At 36.5% G+C, this 18,242-nt stretch overlaps 1 protein-coding gene across 1 annotated transcript; it reads right to left on the bottom strand.

Moving 5' to 3' along the window:
* Positions 1-979: 979 nt before the first annotated feature.
* Positions 980-14,844, bottom strand: pcsk9.S (proprotein convertase subtilisin/kexin type 9 S homeolog). The gene is made up of 12 exons (XM_018260930.2): positions 14,487-14,844; positions 12,958-13,149; positions 9,652-9,775; positions 9,111-9,244; positions 8,229-8,370; positions 6,902-7,098; positions 5,881-6,064; positions 5,449-5,619; positions 4,707-4,855; positions 3,909-4,086; positions 3,359-3,540; positions 980-2,181 (listed from the first exon to the last, which is right to left on the bottom strand). The coding sequence occupies exons 1-12, from the start codon at positions 14,664-14,666 to the stop codon at positions 1,984-1,986; spliced, it is 2,031 nt and encodes a 676-aa protein (XP_018116419.1). The 5' UTR covers positions 14,667-14,844; the 3' UTR covers positions 980-1,983.
* Positions 14,845-18,242: the final 3,398 nt, after the last annotated feature.

Here is an 18,242-nt window from a genome sequence, read left to right as displayed (position 1 = left end):
AACCTTGAAACTCAACAGAGCTTTTTTCAGTTAAAGAATTTGTTGGAGGTGGGATTCTGTTTTAACATTTTAATTTTTAAACAAAGATTGCTTTCCATCTTTTATTTTTTTTTACCGTTACCCAAAACTGAAGTTTGAAGTTTAATGTTCCTGTCTCTGGGGTTTCACTCTGGAAGCTCAGTGATCCAGGAGCTTCTGGACTGTTACAATTTGCTACATTTAGTTGATAGCATTAGTCAATACATTTCTCAGCAGTATCTGTAGAATATTAGCAACTATTGTATCAATTCTATCAGCCGTGTTTACTGAAACTCCAAGGGGTCCGAATTTATCTCAATATTTTCTGCTACAAACTCCGATCAAATCTGCTCAGTTTTTTTATTAAATTTTCCCAAAAATTTGCTTTGCAGGAAAAAATCTGATTCTCACATTTTTTGATTTTTCCTCTGATTTTTTTCAGCTTTTTCCCCTGAAAATTCAGATTTCTTCTGCTTTTTGCCTGATATATTGCACCAATAGCTTTAGTTAAAGTTCAGCTTTTTGTCCTACTGCGCAGCCACGCAAACAAATTGGAAGAGAATCGTTCAGTGGTGCTCATTGGAATAACCCTGGGCCAGTGCAGTTTTCTGCTGATAGGAGCACAGCCCGGGGTATCAGGTAAGCCAATACAATCACTTGGGGGTGTCTAACATTTGGCACCCCCAAGTGTGAAACGACTTTCCTTCTCCTTTAAGTTGCTCATATTTTCCCTTTACTGCATAATACTCAGTAGCCCAGGACCCAGTTATTTATTTTTGTAATTATATTTAATTCAAGAAAATATCCTTTTTCCCCAGTGGTGTTTTCTCCAAGTATTTTTCTGTCCCTTTTGTTTATCAATGCAACAGAACAAAAATTATATATTCGCATGTTTTTAAAATTATTTCTATGATTTTTACAGATTTTAGTGTGAAAGAGGAGTACTGAAACAGGTTTTATATATTGTTATATTTTATTCAAAATATGACTGGTATACAAAATAAAGCAGCCTCACAAGCCCCAAATAAATATGTCCAAAGTATAAAACAGAAGTTATAGTGAAAAGGAAACACTCCACCCCTGCAGTTGTGAGATAAATATATATCTCTTGAGAGGTCCTCCGTCAGTTCCTGGAGATGCATTCCCATCCTTCCCAAGCATGACATCCTACAACCTAAGACTCATCATTGCTAATAATGAGCAGGGATTATTTTCAAAGACTGGAACAAACAATTTAAATGCTTACTATTGCCTTAGTGCAATTAAAGGATATGCGCTAAAAATATGAATACTTTGGTCATTTAGAAAAGAAGTTGCCAGTAATATGCACAGCCTGACAACTTACTCCATTCTGAACATTTTAACTAAACATTCACTTCTAAAGGTACTAGATAATGAAAGTGTGAGCTAGTTTTACATGAATACGGAGTATAATGTAACTATCACATATACACTAGTAAGGTTCATGTTGCCCTAATCAAAGTCTGTTGTGTTTGGTATTTGTAGTCATTGCGGTTTCCTTTGCCTTTCTTGTCTCCTGTAGATTATGTGGCCTCCTTGGATAAGGTATAGGAGATGCCACTGAAAAATGTTTATGAATATCTGTGCACTTGAATTAGTGGCTCTTGAGTCCTTATTCAAAAATGGAAACTTGTATTTTAATAAATGTTCTATTCATATTGTGTATTGCTCATCTTACTATATAATAATAATACAGCCTGTTATAAGCTTCCACGTTCTTACTTGATTTTTCAGCTATTTGGAGATTGCTGTAAGTTATATATTAGCAATGTCAGTACAGCCACAATTTTCAGAGCCCTGATATTTACCTTGAGCTAACCAAAGTGCATATTTTAATTCAGGTTTCAAATGTAGTGGGCAGAACTCCTGTTCCAATGTAAAATAAAAAATAAAAAAAATGAATAGGTCCAAAGTCTTGCAAATCAAAGCTTAATTGGGCTTAATTCATCGGTAGTTTGTGTTCTCTTTGTTTTCAGTGTGTTTGTTCTGGCAGCAGATAGCAATGGCTGCGGCACCTTTACCACCTGTAGGATTAGACACAACACAGGTGTCATCGATAGAATATGCTCCCAAAGTATTGGAACTACGGGAGTACGCATTGCAGCCAGTCAGGGTCCATCCTTCGTCACATGAAACAGTCACCTGTAGGGTTAAATAGGAAATAAATTAATCCCACCCTATCACAAATGTGTTTAGACTTACTGGGTTTGATATCACTCCAACTTGCAATACAGCAGTAAAGAGTGATTTAAGTTTATCAGAGCACAAGTCACATGACTTGGGGCAGCTGGGAAATTGACAATATGTCTAGCCCCATGTCCGATTTCAAAATTGAATATAAAAAAATCTGTTTGCTCTTTTGAGAAATGGATTTCAGCGCAGAATTCTACTGGAGCAGCACTATTAACTGATTCATTTTGAAAAAAATGTTTTTTCCCATGACAGTATCCCTTTAAAATGCTTGACTATTAAAATGTCAGAAAAAGGAAATCATTTTGTAAAAATAGAATTATTTACTACAATGGACTGTATAATAGATGGCGTATCTGTAATTCTGAGCTTTCTAGAAAATGGGTTTCTTGATGAAGGATGCTGTGCTTTATTAGCCATAATTAATTAAAATTTGGCAGGCAGACAAGGGGTGGTCATAAACTGCCTCCCATATATACAAATTGTTATGACATTTGACTCACATTAAAAAGATATTATAGTGTTTAATGGTAGGGGAAGGGAAGGTCAGCTAAAGCAAGGCATATTGTAAAAGACAGTGTACAAAGCATCTCCAACAGGATCTGTGTTAGATGGAGTTATTTTGAAAGACTAAGCTCTAATCTCCTAGGTAAAGGGAGCCCCCCCCCCCACCTGATGTATTACTTTCAATCAAACTCTGACTGATGTCTGGAGAGAGACAGATTGCTAAGAGGAGGATAGTGCCGATGGATTTGATTATTTTAGAAAAAGTACAGAATTTGTATATATATTGTAATATTTAGAATGTTTTTTTCCACAAGAAGCTTATATTAAGTTTTCATTTTAAATAGTTCCCCATTCATTTTCTTCCTTTTCCTTCAGTGCGCCATTTCCGGTTCATTTACCCTATAAGTCCCCTATATGCTTATACCTAGTCCTTACACAGCCAGCAATTTTATATTCCCTTCTAACAACAACTCTGCTTTGTCATTTTATCTGCAGGTTCCATCTATGGTTTATGTAATCCAGCGTAAAACACATCTGCAGGTAGACTATTCCTGTGCACCTAAATTGCTTGTTTCAAAAATAATCGAATAACGGGGGCCCTAACATTCAGCTTTGTTCTTACCTTGTCCATAAAGCCCATGGGAGAATATTCTTTCACTTTGCAGGCAATGTCTGGTGCATGGCAGCACAGTGCATGAGAAGTAACCTCACTTTTCCCAATACAAGCAGGGTCTTCATTACCAATCCTGTGCATGGGCCGAACAACGTCATTGAAATGGCCAGATACATGATGAGAGCTGCACCCTGTTAAACCACATTTATCTTAATTAATCTAAGATGATATTCTACTTGAAAGAATTTCATTAATTGTGCTTTCTTCCTCAAATTCTACACAGCATTTTACTAGATTCTATATAAAAGTCAAGATTTTCCAGAGCTCTTAAATTATATTACTATTAACTCTTTGTAAAGCATTATTTTTTGGTGCAAAATATGTAAGTTATTACACACCTTTCTGACTATGCTCTTTGTTATTGCTTAGCCACAAACTGTAAGAGAGGATAAATGTAATGTGGCTGAGATACAATAAGGAAAGTAAGAGAGCAAATGTATTTCCTGTAGCTAGATATAATCTGAGGTTGCAAAACCTCCCCTTTCAATACATAACATACCAGTTAAAACGTGATCCTCATTTGAACAGGTTACAGTGGATGGTGTTTCTCCATCTTCAGGTGTAGTAGAATTAATATGACAGACAGCTTTTGGCCAAATGCAACATCTAGCAATTGCATATACTCCATCTCCCCCAAATGCATTGTGTGCAATACACGTCTTCCTGCCGTCTTCTTCCTGTTAATTTAGTCAAAATGTGAAAGTCTCAAGCATTAAGTAATCAAATTTATAACGATGTGGTGGCTAAAAATGTATATTGAAAGTTTTAAGCTGAACTAGTGTTTCAGAGAACTTGTTGTACATGTTTTCAATGGATGAATGCAATAACTGATATTTAGATTATTGTGTGTTACATTTATATATTCATCAAGGTTATTAACTTCTTGGATAGCAGACTTTAACAGGTTTGGATATAACACTTGAAATGTGTTTTTTTTCAGGTTGACATTCATCTTAGAAATGCTTGGCACCTTCCCTCTGAAATAGCTTTTTGATATGCACAAGTCTCTCAACAGAGTTTTGTCACTAAAATACATTATACTGATGTACAGTTTATTTAAATTACTACTAAAGTAACATGAAATAGTAGATTACAATATCCCAGAATTAGTGCAAGTGTTGAGGTGCAGCAAGTTTATTTATACTTGGGGGGCTCACAGGCTGCTGTTAAGCAAACTATTATAGTATTTGTTTTAAGTTTCATTGATTGTGGGTTCAAAATCTTTATTCTCCATTAAGTATATATTTTTTTTCTTGCTAAGGCTTTTAAGTGTTCATTGATTTTCGTATTTACCCACCTCTATATGTTCTCCCTTTCTTTTCCCATTTCTGGAGAAACTGGAACAGCTGAACATCTCTTCATTCCCACTGCACTGAACTGAGGTTGTGGCTTTACGAGCAAAGCCAGATGGTTTTGACCAAACTGTACGGCAAAAAAGCTCCTCATCTGGAAAGAGGTATAAATCAGGTCTTTAGGTACTGTATATAGGCAGACAAAACATACACATAGCCAGGCTACAAACAGCTCACAGTTGTAGATGAAAGACCTGGGGCGACTTTTGTACTAACCATAAAATCACCCACCACTTTAGGAGATAGGGCACGCAAGCAAAACAGCACCTGGATGGTTTCTCTGCTCTTAACCTATCTCAAATTCTAAAGGAATATCTGATTCGGTAAAAGGAAAACAAGGGAACAACACAAAGTGGTCCACACAAATACTTGCTATAGACCAAAAAAGAACACACTCTCCACAATGGGAATGTCTGTATCCTACAGTGGCTACAAAGAATATAGAACACACACCAGTTCAAATAAGATGATATTATGCATTATTTAGAACTTGAGAGCTTTCTAAAGTTAGAGCTTTCACCATGCAGCAAACACTGATTTTAAATTGCTCATACCAGAGACCTATTTAGGGTTTTTAGTCTGTGGAAATAACTATCCATTTAGCAAAACATGATACAGGTGATACAAGTGATACAATGAGCGAGACAATACATGAAATAATAATAAACACCACTCTTAGCGACCTACCTGCAAGAAGCTTCCCAGGGAGCCCTGCAACTCGGTTAGGGGTGATCAACCTCTGATCTTCTGGGAACCAAACTTCATTTATGACTTTTTTGGTAGAGAAATGTATGAGTCTCTGCCTTAATTCTGACACTGAAAGGTCTGGTTTGTCATTTAATATCATTGCTGCAATGCCTAAAAGATACATTTTATCAGAAGCAATTTATGTTATTAAATATAAAACAAGAAAATCTGTTTAGACATTCTTTGTAGTGTTTTAAGACAAATTTAGGACATTGTAGACTGTGAAGCTGCCACCCCAGGGGAGCCTGGAGTAGTATATATGAAGACCAAGTCTGTTAAATATAGGTAGTACTACAGCTCTGGCTAAAGCCCAATCAGGTTGAGATTTGGATTAAATATTGCTGTAACCGTATTGAATAGCTCTGTCTGTACCTGCAACGTGTGCTGCTGCTTGAGATGTTCCACTCTTTGAAGTAAAGCAGGTGCTGCAGTCACTGGAGGCACCTATAATATCATCTCCAGGGGCAAATAAGTCAATACAGTTTCCATAATTTGTGCCAAGCACACCCATTGTTGCAGGTTGGTCCTGGTAATTAGTGGCTCCAACTGTAATAACCTGCATATTAGAATAACCAAATTATAGCCATATTTATTCACAAGAAAAATAATCTGTATTACAGAAATATATTAAACAGTAGTGGCTAGTTAATAATTAGTTTTTATTATTTTTTCAGATATAAATGAGTTTTTCAGTGTCCTTTCTCAACCTATCATGCTTGTCTACTGCTGCCAAGTTTTAAAACCTTTCAAAAAATAAAGGTAAATTACACTATGGGCAGAAGTGTGATTTATGCACAGTAAGTGCAAAAATTTTTAAAACCTTTTAAAAAATAAAGGCAAATTACACTATGGGCACTGTCCCTGCATTTTAATGTCTTTACCGAAAAAGGAATACCCAGGCGTTGATATTGATATGTTTTGAAATCAGGAACCTTATTTTAATTAATTTCACCTTTTGAAGCAAGCACTACAAGCAACCTTAATTAATTACAATTTTATTTTGGAGATAGCACAAAAAATCTGTGCACAAATCTATGGTTCAAGACACACAGATTAGTGTTGCAACACTGCATATGTGTGAATGTGTGCATAAGTGTGAATGCACTGAATATTAACAATATTGTACTAGGTTCTTTTATTTGTTTTTGTTTTTTTCTATAGCCTGTGGTGCTTATCTATAATTGCATGTTGATTTGATGATCCAGTGGAAGAACTGTGAAAAAGATGGGCAAAGGGAAAAATTCAGAGGGTTTACTTTTCCATTAAATCTTGCAAATTTTGTTTGGTTTTGCAATTTTAACTCTGTTCTACTGCTGCCATGCTGTGTGTCAGTTGTGCATAGCAAAGAACAGGAGACACGTATCAGCGTCTTGCAGCATGAGAGTGACATTACCTCAGGTTCTGATGCTGGGGAGTACAAACAGGCATCATCCTTATAGTTTCCAGCTGCAGCAATGATGATAACTCCTGAGTTCACTAGGGCACGACTGGCAGCATTCAGTATCCGGCTGTACCCCCCAACAAAGGGGATGAGGACAATGAGGGGGTTATAAGGCTGTTCAATCAATGTTTTTCTGATAAACTCCAGACCTGGAAGAAGGCAACATTTATTAAGACATAAACCAGAGCCATAATAAACAGTAATTGAGCAATAATGTCTAATAGTCTTCATGATTATCCCATTTACTGGCCTGTCGTTTGATTGCAAACATTACATTTGTTACTATGGGTTACTAGGCAAACTTTGTTAAATCTTTTTTGTTACCCCATTAAGTGTATTAAAATTGTAAAGTTTTCAGACTTCCAGTTTCTATCAAGTTGTTTAAATAAGCAAGGACAATGTTAATACAGGTATGAGAGCTGTTACTCAAAATGTCAATTATATCTTTGTTGGTATCAAGTACAAGGTATGGTTTTATTAATACAGAGAAAAGGAAAATCATTTCTAAAAATTTGAATTATTTTTTTAAAATAGAGTCAATAGAAGATGGTCTTCTAGTAATTTGGAGATTTCTGGATAACGGGTCCTACAGCTGTACATTGTATCTGTATCATTATTAATATTTTTTTTTATCATACTCAAGGCCAAACCTTCCTGGCTTTAGAATGGTTTTAGGATTTGTGGCCTTTGAGCTTTAGCTTGAAAACAACTAGTTAGAAAATGTAAAATTACTCATTAGAATAACGAATAACCACTTTTGAGCATGTTTTTATTATTACCTGTAAAGCACTAAAAGATGTAAACGTTTATGACCATATGAGTGTGTGAATTGGTTTGAGAAATAGAAAAGTTTGGCCCAAGGAAAACACAGGCAGAAACGAATGGAATGATAGACACATTCTGAGCAATGAAAGAACCAACGTGTGGATGGAGTGATTGTATAGTAGACTTGTGATTTGCTCCAAAGCCCCAAGAGCATGAAAGCTCATCTTTATGTTTCTGGATTAGAAATATTTCACATGACCAGTGCTCACAGTCATGGTGTATTGCATTATTGTATAAAACAAAACCATGACCGAAAAAAAATAATCACTGCCTGGGAAAGGGGATTCACGCTGAAACTGTAATTGTATTTACAGAAAAAACTTGAAATACAAGCCTTGCCTCCTATAAAGATGTTCAACAGCACTTCTGCACACTGTTTACCAAATTTCCACCCATTACCAAGAGCATAAAGCAACAATAAAATTTCATTTTACAGCAAATGTTTTTTACGTACCTGTTAGACTTCCACTTACTGTGCCTTTGCCTTGACAATTTAGTACTCTAAGGCTGCGAACATTTACGCCTTTCGCAACACCAGCATCTCTTCCATTCACCACTCCAGCCATATGGGTTCCGTGGCTTTCACACTTACTGGCCTATAAGAAAATACAGTATATTATGATAAAATCATTAGAAGCAGCACATACATACATTTTCTGAATTATATTGCGAATACTGCAGCAAGTGAATTAACTGCAAACTTAGTGTTTAAATTAGTTTTATTGGGGACCAGTAAAAATGGTATAAAATTCAGAAAATTATAAAATTATGGAAATACACTATGTATTATATATAGGTGGGACTGCAAACAATGGTGTAAAAGAGAAAAGACTTAAAATCAGGGTATGTAAAATAGAGATTTCACTGTACACTGAACATGTGACCAAGAGAAAATGCCCACCCTGCCCTAAAACTAGACCTGATTACAGACACAATTGGAAAAGTTCGATTTTGGCATGCCTACAGTATGCTTGTCAAGTTGAGATCTTGTGTGCTAGCCAGAATCTGAATATATTGGGCCAGATTTTGTTGAGAAAAAGGTTTATCACATGAAAAGTCATGGACGAAAGTCAGTTTAAGATGCAATTCAATCTAGAAAAACATATCCCACAGTTTATAACATGAAAACCCTATTAAAGTCTATGGGAAAAAATTTAACTGAATTAGGATTAAATTCTAAAATTGAATCTCGTCCATGAGTTTTCATGTGATAAACCATGAGATAACTTTTTCCTCACTGAATTGAATCTGGCCCATTATATTCTATAACCATTTATGTGTAGAGTGCAAAAACATAGGCAGTGCATAGGTGGAGCATAAGTATTAAATAAGTCACCTGTCGGTGGAAACGGGTTCCATCTTCCTCTGGGACATTCTGGAAATCTGTCACAAACACTTTCCCATCTATTTCTCTGTGGTTGCTCTGAATACTGGTGTCTAAGAGATAAACCTCAACAGTATCTCCAGTATCTATGCAATAAACAAGAAACCAACATAGTGACAAAATGAGGAAGAATCAACAGCTAAAAAATAATTCATTAAGACATTGTACAGTAATAGAAAAGTCAACTGGTCCTCATTTAGATGATATATATGTTTCCAAATAAGATACATTGGACATAAATGCTTAGTAAGGTGTTAGTATGTAAGCCACTATTTGTGTGATATCTCTGATTCCCATTGTGACCTATTGTGCTTCATACACAATTACAGAGAGCAGCTGAAAGACAGATTTGGTTGCAAAACAGGGCTCCTATTTTGTGAGATCTTGAGTTTCCTTAAGTGTTTAGCTCACTTTCTAATAATGCTGTTTTTATTTTGGTTACTGTGAGAAATGCCACTGGGGGAGAACCCAAAGATACATAAGTAGTTCTTACTAGGTGGGCTGAACTGGCTGGCCATTTGCTGGGCAGGAACAATCCTGTCAAGATTCCACGGAACACTCTGTGCAAATATGAATGAATCTTCCTCTATATAATCCACATGTGGCAATTTCAGAGCCTAAAAAGAAAGAGAAGCATTTCATTTTCTTGAAATAAAAAATTAAAACTTTGTAGGATACATTTCTTTAATGCGTGTTTACTTGTCTAATGCATTATAGATCCACCCCATTGTCTCAGCTGTATAGGACCCACCCAAAGGTGCCAAAGTCAAAGCTGTCCAAACAATTTTCTCTCTAATGTGTGTGATCATGTATACAAGCACGACAAACTGTGAAGTGCTCAAAAGATTTGTATAAAAACTGACCATTCTCTGCTTGCATTTACCCACCCACCCTAACACAATTTTGAGCCATGAATGTAAAAGGCAAGTATAACATATATAGTCAATAGGAAAAAAAAAAGGGTTTGTTGTGTCCGGTAGTGCAAATCATTTACAAACTAAAAAAAATGTGTAAATATAGAAGTATTTCCAGGCAGGTACCTTGGACTTTAAAGACCTGATGCAACAATCAACATCACATAAAGATAAAGTCTCTCACCCACAATATTTTCTAATTCTTATTTAATAACAGGGTACAACTCTGTGCTGTAGTTCATCTTAAAATGAAGTTTTGTTATTTTTTATGGAGAAAGGTAAAATTGTGAAAAAAACATAAAACGGCTTATACAGAAATACGGTAAAATATGCTGCGGTCACAAAATTGAGATAGAAGACATTTCTGACAAACGCAGTTATTTTAGAAAACGGACAATCATGCAAACAAACACAAAGTGTGTGTGTTAGAGGAGAACTAAACCCTAAAAATTTATATGGCTAAAAATGCCATATATTATATACTGAACTTATTGCACCAGCCTAAAGTATAAGTTTCTCTATAGCAGCAATGATCCAGGAATTCAAATTTAATTACAAACACAAAACACCCCTTGGTTTTTATCCTTCTAATTCTGGTGGAGGTCTGACTGCAGTCAGTATTCAAAAATTTCACAATATCCAAAGAATAGAAAAGAACCCCCACTGGAACAGACTAAACTCAGGCAGTCACAAATTATTATTAACACACTTATTTATAGTAAGTTAAAAAATTAAACACCACTGGTCAGTGCATGAGGCTGAATATGCCACTTATTATTGTTGTAAAGTGCTGTGCAATAAATTATAAAGTGCAGTGCAAAGGATTATAAGTGAGGAGCATGGGAGGCCAAATTTATTCTATCCCACAATAAATTCGGCGATTACTAAAGTGATACCAAAATTAATAACCAGTTTCTAAATTACTAGTAATACTAAGGAATAAATTGATAGTTATAATTGATTGACTAAAATGGAAATATGTAATACAATAGATTATAAAGTGCTACAGTGCTAAATGGATTAGGTAATCCTTACTAAGATTCGATTAGTTGATTAACTAGGCTGCCATTAGATAGAATAAAAATAAATCATGCTCAAATTCATGAGAAAAGGAGGAAAATGAAAAAGGAGATGGTGGAGTTGTCCCAAAACTGCTACCTAATTTGTTCTATCCCTGGGACACCACAAAGGTGGAGAAGGCAGAGTAACCGGGACTGTGGTCTCGTGATTAACTGAGCCCTAAGCTGATTTGAGAGACTACGATATCCTATAAAACCACAATTCCGCGGTCTCCTGGGAGTTTTAGTATTGCAGAGAAAGAGAAGGAGTTGAACCGAGCAAGGATTCTATCCACCACCCTCCGAAATTGTTTGACCCCAAGTTTAAATAATTGTTTAAAAGATAACCAGATCTGGAAATGAAACGCCGACGCGCGTTTCGCTATGTTAGCTTTGTCAAGGCGTAATAAACGCCTTGACAAAGCTAACATAGCGAAACGCGCGTCTGGTTATCTTTTAAACAATTATTTAAACTTGGGGTCAAACAATTTCGGAGGGTGGTGGATAGAATCCTTGCTCGGTTCAACTCCTTCTCTTTCTCTGCAATACTAAAACTCCCAGGAGACCGCGGAATTGTGGTTTTATAGGATATCGTAGTCTCTCAAATCAGCTTAGGGCTCAGTTAATCACGAGACCACAGTCCCGGTTACTCTGCCTTCTCCACCTTTGTGGTGTCCCAGGGATAGAACAAATTAGGTAGCAGTTTTGGGACAACTCCACCATCTCCTTTTTCATTTTCCTCCTTTTCTCATGAATTTGAGCATGATTTATTTTTATTCTATCTAATGGCAGCCTAGTTAATCAACTAATCGAATCTTAGTAAGGATTACCTAATCCATTTAGCACTGTAGCACTTTATAATCTATTGTATTACATATTTCCATTTTAGTCAATCAATTATAACTATCAATTTATTCCTTAGTATTACTAGTAATTTAGAAACTGGTTATTAATTTTGGTATCACTTTAGTAATCGCCGAATTTATTGTGGGATAGAATAAATTTGGCCTCCCATGCTCCTCACTTATAATCCTTTGCACTGCACTTTATAATTTATTGCACAGCACTTTACAACAATAATAAGTGGCATATTCAGCCTCATGCACTGACCAGTGGTGTTTAATTTTTTAACTTACTATAAATAAGTGTGTTAATAATAATTTGTGACTGCCTGAGTTTAGTCTGTTCCAGTGGGGGTTCTTTTCTATTCTTTGGATATTGAGGAATTCAAATTTGTCACAGGGGGTCACCATCTTGGAAAGTGTCTGTGACACTCACATACTCAGTGGGCTCTGAGCAGCTGTTGAGAAGCTAAGCTTAGGGGTCGTCACAAATTATCAAGCAGAAAATGAAGTTTTGTCTGTAATATAAACTGATGCTACAGGGCTGATTACTAAATTCTGATGCTACTTTCACTTGTTTCTGTTCTGCTATATAGTAATTATCTGAATTATAATGAATACATTATTAAGGAGTCGGCCCCTAAGCTCAGTAAGTGACAGCAGCACAGAGCATGTGCAGTGAATCAGCAGAGAAGAAGATGGGGAGCTACTGGGACATCTTTGGAGACACAGATCTTTACTGCTAAAGGGCTGTGGTTGCCTTGGGCTGGTACAGAAGCCTGAAACATAATGTACAACATTTCTAGCCTAATTCTTTACTTAAGCTTTAGTTCTCCTTTAAAACATTTTTGCAGACTCATGGCTATATTGTTGGTTGCTTGGACATAACCAGTATAGTATGGAGGAACTGTAGGAGCTGTGTTTTAAGAATATATGGAGTGAAGGAATGGTGAGTGAGCACACTACCTTCCAAAGCAAAACTTACCATCTGTAACATGTCACTACTCATTTTCACAACAAACCCTCTGAAAAGTTCATGGAAGACATTGACAATTTTGGTCAGGTAGCCATGCTTTGCTGCTCGTGCCTGCAGCCGGCGGATGACTCTTTCTGTCTGGGACCTGTGGACATTTTCCTTCAACACCACTACATACTGGCCTGTCATTCTCCAGGCCTCCTACAAAAGAACAACACAGCTTTTACTTGTGTGATGATAAGTTCTTATAAGTGTACATATAACTAAAATCCTGATAGTTGATGTTTTGTATTTTTACAAAAGATAGCACATAACATTTTTTAAACTGGGACCAGAAATGTATTAGCCACTTTGGCTGTGTTCCACCTAACCTGCTGATGTTGATAAATAAGGGCTAAGCAACCTTCCTAAATGTCCCTGCAGAAATATGTTACACCATTCTAATGAATGCATATCTGGGCATTTTTTATGTTCTGAAAAGTTTTAAGAAATAAATGTTTTCTCAGGAAAACAACAAAATCTGTTCAAATAGTGAAAAAAGGGGGGCAATATATTAAAGGCAGATACTCAGGTAAACCAATCATACTCATAACACATCATTTTGTCATATTACTGCTCTCCAAAAGAAAAGTGATTATTTTCTCTATTTTTGAGGAATGAGTTCTTGTTTTTGTACATGTGTTTGAGCAAAAAAATCCCTGAGATTTAAGATGACTGACCACTTTTATACAGGTATGGGAAAAACGGCCACAAATAGAAAGTAATTGGAAAAAGTCAATATTTCTGGTGAACAGTCGGAAACCAACTGAACTGTAAAAGTTCGGAAAACCCAGGTCCCAAGCATTCTTGACAATAGACCCTATACATATATATTGCTTCTAAAAAGAACTAGTTGCAATGCCAGAACAATGTACACCTTACAGCTAAAGGGGAGTGGATGTGGGTGTATTACTTTAGAACATAATAAAAAATTACCCATGGAAAAAAAAGTGGCACTGTAAATACTTAGAAATGGAAACTAAAGAAAGCCCAAACAAATACAACTACTCTATGTGAGTGTCTTTCCTTTGCATAACATGACGTATAACCCCAGATTACACTATTTTATCCAAGATAGATGTAGTGTGATTATACACATTAATTATGACTGTATTTGGCTGGAATAGAGTCAGGTATAGGATCCCTTATCCGGAAACCCGATATCCAGAAAGCTCCGAATTACGGAATGGCTGTCTCCCATAGACTCCATTTTATCCAAATAATCAATATTTTTAAAAATTATTTCCTTTTTCTCTGTAATAATAAAACAGTAGCTTGTACTTGATCCCAATTAAGATATAATTAATCCTTATTAGAAGCAAAACCAGCCTTTTGGGTTTATTTAATGTTTAAATAAATTTCTACTACACTAGAAGACCCAAATTACGGAAAGATACGTTATCCAGAAAACCCCAGGTCCCGAGCATTCTGAATAACAGGTCCCATACCTGTATAACATTTAGTAATTCAGCATCATAGACTAACAGACTAGAAATTACCTTGTTACTCCAGTAGAAAGCCCTGGAAGATGTCTCCTTCTCAGTATCTACTTGGGCTTCTTCTTGCATGGCAAAAGAAAGAACAATTTCTTCTCCATAATCATCTTCATCTGCCAGAACCCAGTTGGGTCTAAGTGGAAGAAGACAGAGTAGAACAAAAAGAGGGGCAGAATACATCATCTTGGAGTTCTAAGTAAAGAAAAGTAAGAACATAAAATAGAGAGGGAGTCGATAAACCGCAGGGATATCAGCAATGCTAAATGACTGCCAAAGAATACTATAAGGAAATGGAAATTTGCCAGATATTCAGGTACCAGCACATTAGCAAAAGGACATGAAATTACGAAGTCTGCTATTTGCAGTCCAGATTTGGGAGGGGTGGAGTCACATCACACCACTTGTTGTCTGATCGGATGATCCTGTCTGGTTACTGATTACCTGTTGTTTCATTCCTAGAGTCAAATTACAAGAAAGAAAATTTCGAAATTTCTTTTGTGTGAATGTCAGGTGTAATGCCGCCCCCTCATACAATGTGCACAGGGCTCTGCATGTTGCATTCCACACTGTGCAAACAAAACATGACAAGCAAACAATAATACTACTCACAGTGTGTAACAATGTATGCAGAGTACAGATACTATGGGCGTCCTACACATCAGCACTTGATATTTTTTGGTGCGTATTATCTTTATGACACTTACACAGATTTTCCATCACTTTTTTTCACTTAAAGGAACAGTTCAGTGTGAAAACAAAAACTGTGTAAATAAATAGGCTGTACAAAATAAAAAATGTTCCTTATATATAAATGTAATGTATAAAGGCTGGAGTGAACAGATCTCTAATAAAACAGCCAGAACACTACTTCCTGCTTTTCAGCTCTATAACTCTGAGCTAGTCAGTGACTTGAAGGGGGGCACGTGGTATATAACTTTTCAATGAGTTTGCAATTGATCCTCAGCATTCAGCTCAGATTCAAAAGCAACAGATATGGCCCATGTGGCCCCCCCTCAAGTCTCTGATTGGTTACTGCCTGGTAGCCAGGGTAACCAGTCAGTGGAAACCAAGAGAGCAGAAAAGCAGGAAGTAGTGTTCTGGCTATTATTTTAGACATATAGTCACTCCAGCCTTTATACATTACATATTTGGCTAACTAACTATATTAGAAACATGTTTTTTGCACAGCCTATCTATTTACCCAGTTTTTATTTTTAAACTGAACAATTCCTTTACCGTAAGTTAATACACAACTTAAATTTAGACTTGTAATTACTTTAGAAAAGCTTTTCAGTTGGCCTTATAGGAACACACTTGATGTAGTGGTTAAAATGGTCAAGTGGGTCACTGGACAGAAAAAAACTCAGAACACACATAGGTGTCAGCACACTTACTAAGCTACAATAGCACAATACATATGTATTGTTGCTTCTCTCTTGATGCATTCATAATGACATTTGAATATGGATCTTCCATTGCATTGTATAACATAAGGTTCAGGCCCATGAAGCAATATCAGGGAGAACCTTGGCTGCCAAAACACCCTCATCAACCTGTCTTTGTTTCTCATTCAAATGAATGGAAGAAGTTGCACATGGAAGACATTGGTGATTGGAGATCACCTGGTGTGCCATATACCTGAGACAGCAGGGTGTAACTACAGAGGAAGCACGGGAACCCAGGGGGTATAGGGGCCCCATGAGGATATAATTCATATACAGTTCAATAAATATTGGTAAAACAAGTCAACCACTAGACATTTCGGGGGCCTGATAAATAATTTGCTGTGGGTCCAGTAATATCTAATTAAGCCACTATAAGGCAGCATTGATAGACTAAAAGCATTATAGTCATATATGTCCATTAGTTAAAATCAGTATCATTTTGGAAGGCGTACCTTTAATTGGAATGTTTTTATCACAATATCAAACAGTCCTGGGGCCTAAGTAGGCACCATGCATTCAAATAATTTGATCTCTCCCACTAGAAGAAAAATAATGACTGCAAAGCAGGCCTTAAATGTACATGCACACTGGTCACACAAGCAGATATTTAAAAGTATAGCCAACTATAATTTCATCTAGTTGGATGCACATTTTTTTTACATATATGATCAAGTGCATGGCCTGGATGGATCCCAGTATTAATTTTCTGATACTAATGGAAACATTGAGCTTGTGAACTGACCTTGGTCTTCATAACTCACCACCTATGTTCTATTGTGTGCAAAAACATATATCAATGATATATAATGTTGGTGCCCTACATTTAGAACTTAGCAACACAACTAGAGGACCATTGTTTCCTTGCATCCCTAGCAAAATAAGTGAAAAAATTACAGAAATCTTCTCTACTGCTGTTGGCTGTGCTGCCACGTTGCTGCAATACCATCTGTCCACACCTCATATTACCTAGTGGCCTGGCCCTACATATTAGATGGTAGATGTCCACAGATAAAGAGTTTGTGTTCAGCTAAATACACTTTTTAACAAAACTATCATCACAAATTAGGAGGTATACTAATTAATGAATGAATGAATGAATTAATTAATACTATTTTAGAGGGGTCAGTGTCACTTTAACTGATTCTAAAGAGGAAAATACGGACCTTTAACATTTAATTTTTCCTGTTTAAGAGATAGACTTTTGGGATTTTGATTTTAATCAGTCACAGACTATATTTGATCTCTGACAGGTACCCAATGATGGTGTTTTGGGAAAGGGTTTTTATCTTGTCTTGCACACTTGATAAAAGTCATTGCAGGCCAAAATATATTGTGACAAGTTGCCTTTGCAAAACTACAAGGGGATTGTGGGAGCACTCCAAGGCTAAGTAAAAATGTGTTTAAATACAATGGAAATGCAACTGATTTGTCCAATTAATCAATGCGCATTCCCTGGTCCCCTGTCTCATAGTAATTCAGTATATATGCAAGTCCATGAATTTACAAAAACAGGGGTTTTTAGTTTCAACGTTATGATCATAAAATTGGTAAGCCACCATACCATGTCAAGGTAAACCCTATACAGTGGTCCCTAACTATTTACCTCTGGTCATAGTATAGAGGTAGCATTCCTTGGGATAAGTATCTCCTGATCTTGGCATTGGTTTCAGAGGGCTAGATCCTCCCCGCCACAACTTTTGTGGCTTTTAAGAGATAGAGAATGCCCAAATCAACGCCCACCCATGGGTGTAGGGGTGCTACAAACCACATGGAAACATAGTCTGCCTCTTGGTACAATACAAAAATACAAGGGGGATCATGGGAGCACTCCAAGGCTAAGTAAAAATGTGTTTAAATTCAATGGAAGTGCAACTGATTTGTCCAATTAATCAATGCACATTCCCTGGTTCCCTGTCTCTTAAGTAAGCACCCCACACCAATTTTATGATCAAAACTTTATAACTATGCACTTGCATATATACTGAATTACTTATGAGACAGGGGACCAGGGAATGCGAATTGATTAATTGGCCAAATCAGTTGCACTTCCATTGTATTTAAACACATTTTTACTTATCCTTGGAGTGCTCCCACGATCCCCCTTGTAAAGTTACCTTTGCAGTTAAGTTTGTTAGACTAGTGTGTGTAGTTAGCCTCAGGGGTGTTACTATAGAAGAAGCAGACCCCTTGGCTGTAGGGGGCCCAGGAGGTGCAGGGGCCCCAGTAGGCCCTAATTCATATACAGTTTCAATAAATATTGGTAAAACAAGTCAACCGCTAAACATTCTAAAAAATTATTTGGGGCCCAGTAATA

The sequence above is a fragment of the Xenopus laevis genome, chromosome 4S (assembly GCF_017654675.1).
Source record: "Xenopus laevis strain J_2021 chromosome 4S, Xenopus_laevis_v10.1, whole genome shotgun sequence".
Classification (NCBI taxonomy): domain Eukaryota; kingdom Metazoa; phylum Chordata; class Amphibia; order Anura; family Pipidae; genus Xenopus; species Xenopus laevis.
The sequence above is the reverse complement of the archived record's forward strand: the minus strand, read 5'-3'. Positions and strand labels throughout refer to the sequence as shown.